At 34.7% G+C, this 12197-nt stretch overlaps 1 protein-coding gene and 1 long non-coding RNA gene across 6 annotated transcripts in view; one reads left to right on the forward strand and one right to left on the reverse strand.

The window, feature by feature from the left end:
• The window catches only part of LOC126879472 (diacylglycerol lipase-alpha), a 142094-nt gene that overhangs the window by 42321 nt on the left and 87576 nt on the right, over positions 1-12197 (reverse strand). For all 5 annotated transcript variants that reach the window (XM_050642497.1, XM_050642500.1, XM_050642499.1 and 2 more), the window contains exon 12: positions 5603-5735. In XM_050642497.1, the coding sequence (XP_050498454.1) occupies positions 5603-5735 (133 nt within the window). The remainder of the gene's footprint in view (positions 1-5602; positions 5736-12197) is intronic.
• LOC126879473 (uncharacterized) overlaps positions 1-12197 on the forward strand; it is a 62999-nt gene that overhangs the window by 9995 nt on the left and 40807 nt on the right. The gene's annotated exons all lie outside the window — the stretch shown is intronic.

Raw genomic sequence — 12197 nt, forward strand, 5'->3', positions numbered from 1 at the left:
ATAGCACTGCTAAAATCTTCACGGTAACTCCATGTTCTTAGATGAGTTACAAAATTTCAAACTTTTGTAAATAAAGGACCCATCAACAATCCTTAAGGAAAAGTGACCCCAGTCAAGTTTAATGAAAGTTCGGCCAATGATAGTTCTCAGTGCTTAGATTAAAAAAGTCCATGGGACCTAAGTCTCAAAAACCTATAATTCTGAAGCTACAGCCTTCTGAAGTTATCGGATTCAGGTGCTCAGAGTACGTCAAGTGCACTAATTCACGGGCAAGTGAACGAAAATATTTATCATTGAAAGAAGAGACTCATTTTCTTCATGCATATTTGCGTACTTCATATGAATTTGTGGACAAAAATAGATGCATTGTATGTTAGTTTTTAGAAAAGCACCGAAAAAGTCCTCAGAAAACTGAAGAAGTGCCATAGAAAATGTGCTGCTAGAGCGACATAAGAATTATGATGTTTTCATGAATGCTTCACACTTATCCAATACCAGCATAGCTGAAGTTCCGCCTTATCTTTGAAAAACTACCAAACACTGACGGATCTGCGGGGAGAATAGGGTAAATACCCCCGTAAAACGATCCAGAATTAAAGAAAAAATTGTTGAATCATAAAAAATATATTAGCTGACATGAAACTTAAACTGCAAACAGACAAATTCAACCCAATAAACTCGACAGTTAGGCAACTTATTACATATAAATTATTATCTATGTCTTTTAAATAGTTTGGGTTTATCTTATTATGTCTTTTGGTTGGAGTTTTATTGGAAGTCCCCCCACCCAAGCCAAATGTTCCGCCACTGCTTTAAGCGCCTTCATAAAACTGAGGAACAACAATAACAAGTGGTGCCAGCGCCGTACAAGACTTCTCACGTTTTCAGGCATGCCGAATATAAGTCTAATCTCAGTAACAGCACCAATTGTTAAAAAAAAACGCTGAATATTAACCGCGGCACTGACGCTGTATCGACAATACCTATAGTATCACGTTATTTAGATTTTTTGTAAAAAAAATCATCAAATACAAGGAGCTATGCAGTATGCTACAACTAGATTCGATTCAATGTTTTGCATAATAAACCTTATTTGAATGGGTGATGTTCTAACACGATCTCCTACGACCATCTATTTACTATCAGGTACTTTTTTTTTCGTATTGGGATCAAGTCCATGCTCTTCACTTATATATCTGATATGCGGGAAATTATTCATTGCATACTATCCAAGCTATTTGCAAAAACTACTGTTTCATTGGCATATCTAATGCTTTCTAAACGCACTCTTTTCTGCATGCGTGAAAACGTGAGATGTCTGGTGCTGCTCTAGCTGCACTTGTGGAAACACCAACTAAAAGACATAAGATAAACCCAAACTATATAAAAGACATAGATAATAACTTATATGAATCCCTTACTATCGAGTTTGTTGGGTTGAATTTCTTTGTCTGTAGTTTAACCCATTTTGTGCCGGTGATGCGTTTACACAACACCTTAAATAATATTTTTTTTACTTGGCATAACCCAGTTACGAGGATAATGTAAGTGGTTTTCACAAAATTAAGGTTTACCATTTACTAAAAAACGAATAAAGTTTATAATTTTTTTAAAATTTGTATAGAATATATTTTCATAAAAATGGGAATAACTTGAACTTTTGAACATGTGAAATTCAGATAAGCGTAATTTATTCTGTAAAATAAATAGTAGTTTTTTTTGCTTTTATTTACTCCACAAGATGTTAAAGGTGATGTGTTTCATATAAATAATTATATACAAAAAATAACTTTTTTTCCAATGAATTTCAAATTTATGTGTTGCATAAACGCATCACCGGTCAAATAGCAATATAAGCGGGAACGAAATTTTTAAGGCTAGATCTGCAAATCTGTTATGTTCTGGTTGGTATTTACCGCCATAATTGAAATATTTACTGTGCGTTTTTGATTGGTGTATCCACCTCAAATACGAGAAGGGATGAGTAAAGTTGCCAGTCAGTCCTGCTGCTTATAAAAATGGAAATTTCACAAAGAAAAGAATAGCAAATCCATCATCAAATCTACCACGTGAAATCCAAGTATGCCAAAATAGTACCTACTCACACGCCACAGAAGACAGAAGTACGAAGATATCAAATTTGTCAGTCAGACAATTTATACATGCAAAAATATAACGTCTACCTTCATATTGGCTGCTTTCAGAAATACCACACATAGAACACGGCATTGATCGGTGATGCCTCTACGCAACACCCAGTTTTTTCCAAAAAAAAACGTTTGTTTTAAGTTTTTTCTTGTTTGTTTATTTTAATTACATTATGATAATAAAAGTCATTTAAAAAATCCTCATTTTTCTTGTTTTTTCACACCTTGGTAATTAATGGGTTATCTTTCATGTCAGATAATGTATTTTTTATGTTTCAACATTTTTTTCTTTAATTCTGGACCGTGTTATGGGGGAATTCCTTTATTCCCCCACGTAGATCCGCCACTGTTTAGTTGTTTTCTAAAGATAAGGCGGAACTGTAGCTATGCTGGTATTGGATAAGTATGAAGCATTCATGAAAACATGATAATTCTTGTCGCTCTAGCAGCACATTTCCTATCGAACTTCTACGGTTTTCTGATGACTTTTCAGAGGTTTTCTGAAGACTAACATACAATACATCTATTTTTAACCCCGAATTACCCGTGAATTAGTGCACTTGACGTACACTGAGCACCTGAATCCAATAACTTCAGAAGGCTATAGTTTCAGAATAATAGTTTTTCAGACCTAGGTCCCATGGACTTTTTTGATCTACGCACTGATAACTACCATTGACCGAAATTTCGTTAAATTTGACCGGGGCCCCTTTTCCATAAGGAGTGTTGCGGGGTCCTTTCTAAATAAAATTTTTTATGAAGAAAGTTCAGAAATTTTCGTACTATAAGATAAATATTTCGATCCTATATTAACCTTGTAGTATTTTAGAACCGTTTTAATAATATCTGCTAAACCGAAACTTGTATTTAAAGTATTAGATATATCATATGTTTTAACATAGACTAAAAACGCAAACAAAAAAAAAAAACAAAACCACATCTACTAAAAAAGCTTTAATATCTGTTATAGACAAAAATTAAATACGAGCAAATAAATTCGAAACAAACACAAAAAATAACTAAATCTAATATGTAACTAATCAAAAACAAAATTCACAGCATGGAAAAAATAAGATTAAAATTAAAATCTACCACATATTTTTAATCACAGAAAACTTTATTTTATTTACATAAATATACATGATATAATAATATTAAAAATATGAAGTAGTCATCAAATACCAAAAAGTATATATTATAAAAATTATTAAAAATGTATAAAAAAATATAAGGGTTAGGGCTAGTTAAAAATGGTACTTTATACATCAAGATTTATCAAGACATGAAAAGTTTCGTGTCTTTCCGAAACTATGGAGAAAAATATGAATTACCCGAAATAGTTGGAAGTTTTTATGGAAAATCCTCAAACAGATCAATTTTTTTAAGTTTTCAACCTAAATGCATGTCATATTATGTAATTAAAAAAAATAATTCGATCAGAATTTGGGAAACTGGAACAATAAATGTTTTGTCCTAGAGTTTTTCATAGAAGCATACGGTTATTAGGCATAGTCCATACTATTCCCCATTCTGAAGTAGCTCGATAGAATTTCCTACAAATCTAGCAGCATACCGAATTATAGAACCTATCAAATGATATATTGCTTGTATGCTCTATATAAAATAATTTTACAAAATGCCGTCCACCATCCATTTAAACGATTACGTCATTAAAACGCCATAAAAGCTATTACGTTTAGTTGACCAAAATTTTTAAGTTTGGTCAAATTAGTTCACATTTTTATTAAGTCTGTAGGTTAATAATGAATAATAAATAACAAATGAAATCTATTTAACAATAGTATATTATACATATATCTTCATAATTTCTCTACCTTGATCAAAGTGCACAGTAAGAACTTTCAATTAATTAATTGTTTATTTATTTAATATTTTAAAATTAAGAGTTTTAAAGATTTAATTAATTAATTTTTAAATATTTATTTAATTTTAAATCATTTTTCTATATACTATTCGCGTTTAAATTGTAACAATTCTGTATGCACGAAGAACCATTTTCTTTTGCTTCAACTAACCCTAAAATATTCAACTTATAAATATTCTACTACTGCAATCATAACACAAAAAATTGGTAATATGATATAAATTTTCTTCCTACGTCGGCAAGATTTGTCGACATATTTCATTTCGTTGGAAATGTATTAATTACTCTTAAAGTTATCTTTACAAATCTTCAATCTATTATCGCCTAATTTATTAACTCTTATACAAACTTATATAAAAAATAATAAATATAATATTAAGTAATAGTTACATTCAGTAATATGGTCGACTTAATTTATTATATAATATAGTTGTTCTTTTTACACAGATCATTTAAAAATAATACAGTCACATAATTTATTTATAATTCTCTAATTATCGTCGTTTGTGTATTTTGGAGTTGCTATATTGCTAGTTTTCTATTGCGTGTTTCTGGAAACGTTCCGGAAAGAAGATCAAGAGGACGATCATCAACTAGATGGTCCGACCAAATAAAGAATTCAGCTGGAAACTCATTCTGCGAAGCTCTTAGAGCAGCTGAAGATAGAGACCAATGGAGAAACATTGTTGGAGGAATATTGGAAGAAATCACGATCCTCAGTAATGAGGAAACGACAAGAGAGAGATATTGCTAGGGTTGAAACTTAAGGAAAAATAATTTAGTTTTGAAGCCATTGTTGTTTTGAAAAAACCCCTGGGTGAGCCTTGTGAGCTCGAAATTATTTATCCAAAAATAGGAGCTATATTTTAACTTATGGAGCAAGATATCTTCCAGGTCTTTGCAAGATTTCCAAAATACCAAAATAGCTCACAATTTAATAATCCAGTGTCAAATTGCTTAAAAGTTAAAGACAAAAAAGTTATGCGATAAAATATCCGCTGCCCTACCCAAAACGGACGCCTATGCCCGGTAATAGAAATTCGAAATTGACTCTCAAAAATAAAAAGGCGCACCAGTTTTCGTTTCTTTTTTTTTTAAATAGAAGCCTTCTGGAGGTATTTTAAAAAAAGCTAATTACAAGGCTCTATTCAAATATACAATTCAAAGAGCTCAAAAAGCTAATTACAAGGCTCTATTCAAATATACAATTCAAAGAGCTCTAGCTCCCTTAGGAAGCATATTCGGACTAGGTGAAATGGATTAAATTGTTTTAAAATTATCTGAGGCATCTCCGAAATTCGTTTGTCAGGAGAGTTTCTGAGACACCCTGTATAATTACCATATGTTGGTCATTTAAGAGACTTCTTTAAGTACCGTGTCATAAAATACTATTACAATATTGTCTAATACTGTTTTCTTAGTGTCAAATTAAAACTATTACTATTTATTCTTCGGTATCTACTAGGACAACGACATCAAAAGCGTCATGCAACAACTATTCTGTTTCATTCATTAAGGTATACACTGAGCGGGAATCCAAATAATGAGACTCTCTCATATCACGACATACCTTGTTGAGGGCTTCCAATACTTTGTCGGGCATGTGGTCCTGGACCATCACAGGCGAAATGAGAACTTCGTCGAAGTCGGTGTTTCGGGCCCAAAGAGCCTGATAAACTGGATCCTTCTTGTTTAGTGTTTGTCTAAAATCATATATAACTAAGTTAGTTAAAGCATCAGTATATTAGTGTGTATTTAATACTAAGTTATTAGTGATACCCATAGAGTATGCTAACATTACTATCTCGTAGAATTTTTAAAGTGACTGATTTAGTATACATGATACAAGAATAGAAAACCGCTAAAAGCCGTAAAAATGAGTGGCGCATACAATATTCCAGCTACAAAAGATCTGGGCCCGGATTACGTACACTCGATACGCATCGTATTCGCCATGTTTTACTGTAGCGCCTTATGGGAAAACATGGCGGATACGATGCGTATCGAGTGTACGTAATCCGGGCCCTGATATGAATATTACGTGGTGCAAAAATGTATTGTCATTTTGATGCAAAATAAAATTTTAGTTTTATTTTAAAAGATTTTTCCATAATATAAATTTGAAGTAAAATGCGCCACAAAAGAGTAACTTTGATACAGTTTGAATTTTGAAACTCTTTTGTGGCGCGTTTAATTCGAATTTAGCAAATATTATGGAAAAATCGTTAAAATAAAACTAAAATTTTATTTTGCATCAAAATGAAAATACATTTTCGCGCCAGGTAATATTCATATCAGATCTTTTGTAGCTCTAATATTGTATGCGCCACTCATTTTTACGGCGTTTAGCGGTTTTTTATTCTTGTATCAGGAGTTTTTCAAAGTTTTTTATAAATTAAATGTATGAAGTTGAATGCAATTTTTCTCGATTACACGTTAAGCTTTATAAATGGTCGCATTTGTCGCATTATCTCCCAAATGATCTAGTGTCCATCGAATGTACACTAATTTTTTTTCTATTCGAAATAGATTGAAAAAAAAATATTGGGATGGCCGGTTAATGAACTCGGATTGCCCGTTGCCAGATCAACCACTACAACTATATAAACCATTTCGGGAATAACCGTTAATTTTATTATACTTTTGTAGCGAAATACCTTCTAAACGGCTTGACCGATTTTGATCACTAAACATGAGTTTGAAACGTATTGACAAGTAGTATCTGATGCATCTAAGGTCAAGTATGATAACTGGAGCTATTACAGGAATTATTGAGCTTGAAAAAACGTTTTTCCCATAGGAAATAGATTTGATCATACTTATGAAGCCTATAACTTAAAAATTCGAATTTTCCCGGATATGAGGTATACATCGTCAGATTCGTCTAGAGTTCTTCTACAAACGCTCAGTTATTGGCGCAATTCGTAGGTTGAAATTTTGAGTAATTGTCGAAAAACCAAAATTTTCAAAGTTTAGTTTTTCAGTTTTTCGGCGATACTGAGCCGTGTGTATGTCTGATCCTGACGGCTTGAACACCATTTGAAAGCTTAACTCAACACTATTGATTTGGTGTATGTATTTGCGGTTCTCCTGTCTCTTCTCGAACCGAAGATATATATACCCTCAAAAATATGCCGTTTTGTACCTACCTATAGCTGGCTTATGGGTGGTCAAAAGTCACAAACTACACCGGTTCTGAATCGGTCTTGACCCCCTCTTCAAACACAGAAAAAAAATTCAGATCGGTTTAACTTTTCCAGTCACGTACATACATCTCCACAAACATTTTCCATTTTTTAATAGAAATTGAGTCATATTTCTGAACTCGGTAACTTTTGAATGGTATAACCGATTTTCAAAATTAGACATGCGTTGGAGAGGTAATGATCAGTACTATTAGAAGCCGCAAAGGTGGGACTTAAATTTTTGAAGTTTTTGGGAGTTTTGGGGACGAGACCGAAAAACAGGCCCTAAATAGGAAAATTTTGTGTATATATAGTGTCTCGTGTAGGGGGGTTGTGCGCTACTGGTGAGAACTGCTGTTCTCTGGTAATGTATAGGAAGGGCCGTAAAATCTACACCCGTGGACCAAAATGGGTGGTTGACATATGAATGGGTGAGTCTTTTCCTGAATTTTAAGATGGGAGTTAGCACAATTTTCAATTCCGTCAGATTTAGAAAATCTAAAATGTCGTGTATATAGTGTCGCGTGTAGGAGGGGTGTGGGTGTGCGCCACTGGCGATAACCGCCGTTCTCTGGTAATAGCCTTGCAAACATTATTCACGACGACGTTCCCGATAAAACAGATGTTAAAGATGCCCTCTGGAACGAAAAAATCTTTAATTCTAGTCCACAATTCCGGAACGTCAGACGGCAGATTGGTCTGCCTCCTTCAGCAGTTCCCTTATGTACGCATCAGGTGGCGTTAGGTCTAGTGAGTGCGATGGGCATGGAAAATCACTGCCACGCAAAATACGACGATCTCCAAAATGATCGCGCCGTATTCGAAGAAACCCCCTGGCAGTGTGACAGGTTGCCCCGTCCTGCTGAAACCGTGCCTTTTTCTACAAAACTGAGAACGCTCCTGACACATACAAATTTGAGGCATACGAATTTCAGTACTGTTTATTTTGCCGCATACCGTACTTTCAAAATGTTTTTGATGAGCTGAATACGAATCTGAGCTCCAAATTGACTCCGGTTTCTGAGATATCCTAACCTAAAAGTACAAAAATAGCGGTTTTGGCAATTTTTAAAGTTATGTGAGCCCGGTAATTTATTCTATCCTAAACTAATACGCACACACCCTAAAGTATGTCTTTCTCTTTCAAATGAGGTTGTGTTTGCTGGGGTCGTTTGTAGGGGTTGATAGGGTTAGAGGTGTTTTGTTTCGATAAGTAAACACAATATACTGTATCTGATTTTATTTTGATATGTTACAGTAAGCATGTTACAGTTAAATATTGATAAATACCAACACCATATAAACGCTGCTTTGGAAAGAAATACAACTTCAGATGAAAGTATAAATAACTTAAATGAAAACATAATTAGAGCCATTGAAGAAAGTCAACGAAAAAACTGCCCAAAAAAGAAGAGAGATGAAAAAATAAGCCCAGAAACTAGAGAACTAATCAAAACGCGAAGTAAAATGAGAGGAAGCGAAAATACTGAAAAAAGTGCGTTAAGAGACATCAACAAGAAAGTGTCAAAGGAAATCAGAAAAGATCTAAGGAAGTATAAAACTCAAAGCATCCAGAAAACCATAGAAGAAAATAAAAGTTTGAAAGTTTTACGAAGGAAATTGACCAACGGAAAATGCGAAATACATAAATTAAAAAATAAAAACAGCGAAATAACATCAAACAGAGAAGATTTCAGTGCGGTTTTTCAAGATTTCAGAAGATCAAAGAAGATCAGTGCGTCCTCCCAGTCTTGACGTACGGATCAGAAACACTTACCTTAACTAAAGCCTCGGCTACCAAACTAAGAGTCACGCAGAGAAGAATGGAGCGGTCAATGTTAGGAATAACTCTGCGAGACAAAATCAGAAACGAAGAAATCAGGAGAAGAACAAAGGTGACTGACGTCATCGAGAGGATAGCCAGGTTGAAGTGGAGATGGGCAGGACACGTAGCCAGAATGACAGATGGGCGATGGACGAAGAGGTTATTGGAATGGAGGCCAAGAGAAGACAAGAGAAGCGTCGGTCGACCGCCTACAAGATGGACTGACGACTTAAGAAAGGTAAATAAAAACTGGATGAGGGCGGCGCAGGATAGATGGGGTTGGAAACGAGGGGAGGAGGCCTATGTTCAGCAGTGGACTTTTGAGGCTGGATGATGAAGAGAAGATTTACTAAATATCGTAGAAGAATTTTATTTGGAACTATATAGGAGCCAAAGGCTGAATCAAAATAATCTGAGGGAAGCGGTTTCAAAGAAAATAATAAACCAAGGCTCCGAAATACTACCAGAGATAACCACTAGCGAAATCCATCAAGCACTGAGAAAAATGAAAAATGGAAAAGCACCAGGTGAAGATGGAGTCGTAATAGAGGCCATTAAAAACGGAGGCCACATTCTTATAGGTAAAATAAAAAATCTCTTCAACTTATGCCTTCATCAAAAGTCGATACCTGAAAAATGGAAAAACGCAGTAACAATACTTTTGCATAAGAAGGGAGATAAGACAGACTTAGAACATTATAGACCCATTAGCCTGCTAAACCACTTATACAAACTCTTTACAAAAGTAGTGACATCAAGAGTAGAAAAGAAGCTAGATTTTTACCAGCCAAAAGAACAAGCTGGATTTCGATCAAACTTTGGGACAAACGACCATCTGCAGGCAGTCAAGTTACTAATTGAGAAGTCAATAGAATATAATAAACCCCTTGTCCTAGCATTCGTGGATTTTCATAAAGCCTTTGACACGATAGAGCTGGATAGCATTTTAGAAGCTCTAAATGAATGCCGCATTGACTACCGTTACAGTACATTCATCTATAATATTTATAAAGAGGCAACAATGAGTGTTAAGTTACATGATAAAACCAAACAAATAAGCATAGAACGCGGCGTAAGACAAGGCGACACACTCTCGCCAAAACTATTCATAACTGTTCTGGAATATGCCTTTAAGATGCTCAACTGGGACAATAAAGGGATCAAAATAGATGGAGAAAAGTTAAATCATCTTCGTTTTGCAGATGACATAGTCCTTATAACTGATGACCTAGGAGAAGTAAAGAAAATGCTAAATGAGTTAGACGCTATCTGCTGGAAAATAGGCCTGAAAATGAACTTTTCTAAAACTAAATTTATGACTAATCTGATTCCTAGCGGACAGCTGATTATACGCGAACAAGTAGAACTAGTGGAAAAGTACATTTACTTGGGTCATGAAATTAGAATTGGCAGAGATAACCAAACATGCGAAATAAAAAGAAGATTAACTCTTGCTTGGGCAGCCTACGGAGCTCTGAGAGACATATTTAGGAGCAGTATACCGATCGGTTTAAAAAGACAAGTGTTTGACCAATGTGTGCTACCGGTAATGACATATGGAGCAGAGACACTGACTCTAACCAAGGCAACAGCGTCGAAAATGCGGGTTGCTCAAAGGCGCATGGAAAGATCCATGCTGGGCGTAACTCTACGGGATAAAATAAGAAATGAAGATCTCAGACAAACAACCGGTATCGCAGATGTTGTAGAACGTATCACCAGGCTCAAATGGAACTGGGCAGGACACGTCGCCAGGCTGAAAGATTCAAGATGGGCACGAAGGCTGATGGAGTGGAGACCAAGAGAAGATAAACGAAGTAGAGGAAGGCCGCCTACACGATGGACAGATGATATCAGGCGGATTAGTAAAAACTGGCAAAAATCAGCACAAAACCGTGAAGTGTGGAAACAATTGGGGGAGACCTATGTCCAGCAGTGGACGTAAATTGGTTGGATGATGATGATGATGATGACAGTAAGCAATTAATCTTAGTGATTCCAGGGTTACATGGGATTGCATACTTGCGGATTGAAAGGGATGGTTTCTAGGAGTTAATTTGTTTGGAGGATGTTGGAATACGGTTTTATGAGTTTGACATTTCTGAATTCAGAGTTTCCCTTATACTACAATTATGCGCAATAACACATTTTTTGTTACTGCGCATACTCGTAACTGTTCAAGAACGGTTTTTGTGATGGGTTGGAACAAACCTTACATAATCTTATGGTTTGTAGGTTTTTTTCAAACTAAGCAACTTTAAAATGCGATTATCTCAGTCAAAAAGAAAATATCTGAGTACACTAAACTTCATTTAAAAGATTGAGGCTTTTAAGATGGTTATAACAGTTTCTGGGAGAAAAATTATATAGCTATGCTACATAACCTCAAAAAAGGTAAAAAACACCGATTTTTGCACTTTTGGTTAGGATATATCAGAAACCAGAGCTAATTTGGAGCTCAGCTTCGGATTCAGCGCACAAAAAAACCTTCTGAAAAGTATATTCTGATTTTTGGGTCCGAATATTGGTTAAATTTTGTCGGCCTGTGTTATCCAAAACAGCGTTGACATATAAACAAATTTAAACTACAGTCGGAAAAATGAAAGATTGCCCATGAATGATAACATCAATCACTTATTTTGTATTTGCCGTCTTTTTCTATACCAAACGTTTGTTATTTATAGAAAAGACAGCAAATACAAAATAAGTGATTGATCTGATCGTTCATGGGTAATCTTTCATTTTTCCGACAATTAGAAGTATCCCTTAATTGTCTTTGGGCATCATACATGTCTATTAACCCTTAAACACCCAACCTTTTTTAGGTTCCATGTACGCCAAGGGTGGGTAAAAAATGTCCACCTCGAAAATAGCTAATATATTTATTGAGAGTTGTTGGAAATGGATTAAACTTACGAATCTTATGCTTAGTAAACACAGCATCTTCTAAAATATTAATATAAACAATTTACAAACCTTACAACAAAATTACAATGTACATCAAAATTAACATACCAGTAAAAGCCATTAATTCAGATTTGTCCGATTTTCTTCACATTCTTCCTTTCAGCCTCCTGATTGGCGGATAATTATGTCGATAATTTAGTGGATAATTTTATATAGATTATGTTCCTACTAACGAGAAATTATAGAGA

This window comes from Diabrotica virgifera, chromosome 2 (assembly GCF_917563875.1).
Source record: "Diabrotica virgifera virgifera chromosome 2, PGI_DIABVI_V3a".
NCBI classification, from domain to species: domain Eukaryota; kingdom Metazoa; phylum Arthropoda; class Insecta; order Coleoptera; family Chrysomelidae; genus Diabrotica; species Diabrotica virgifera.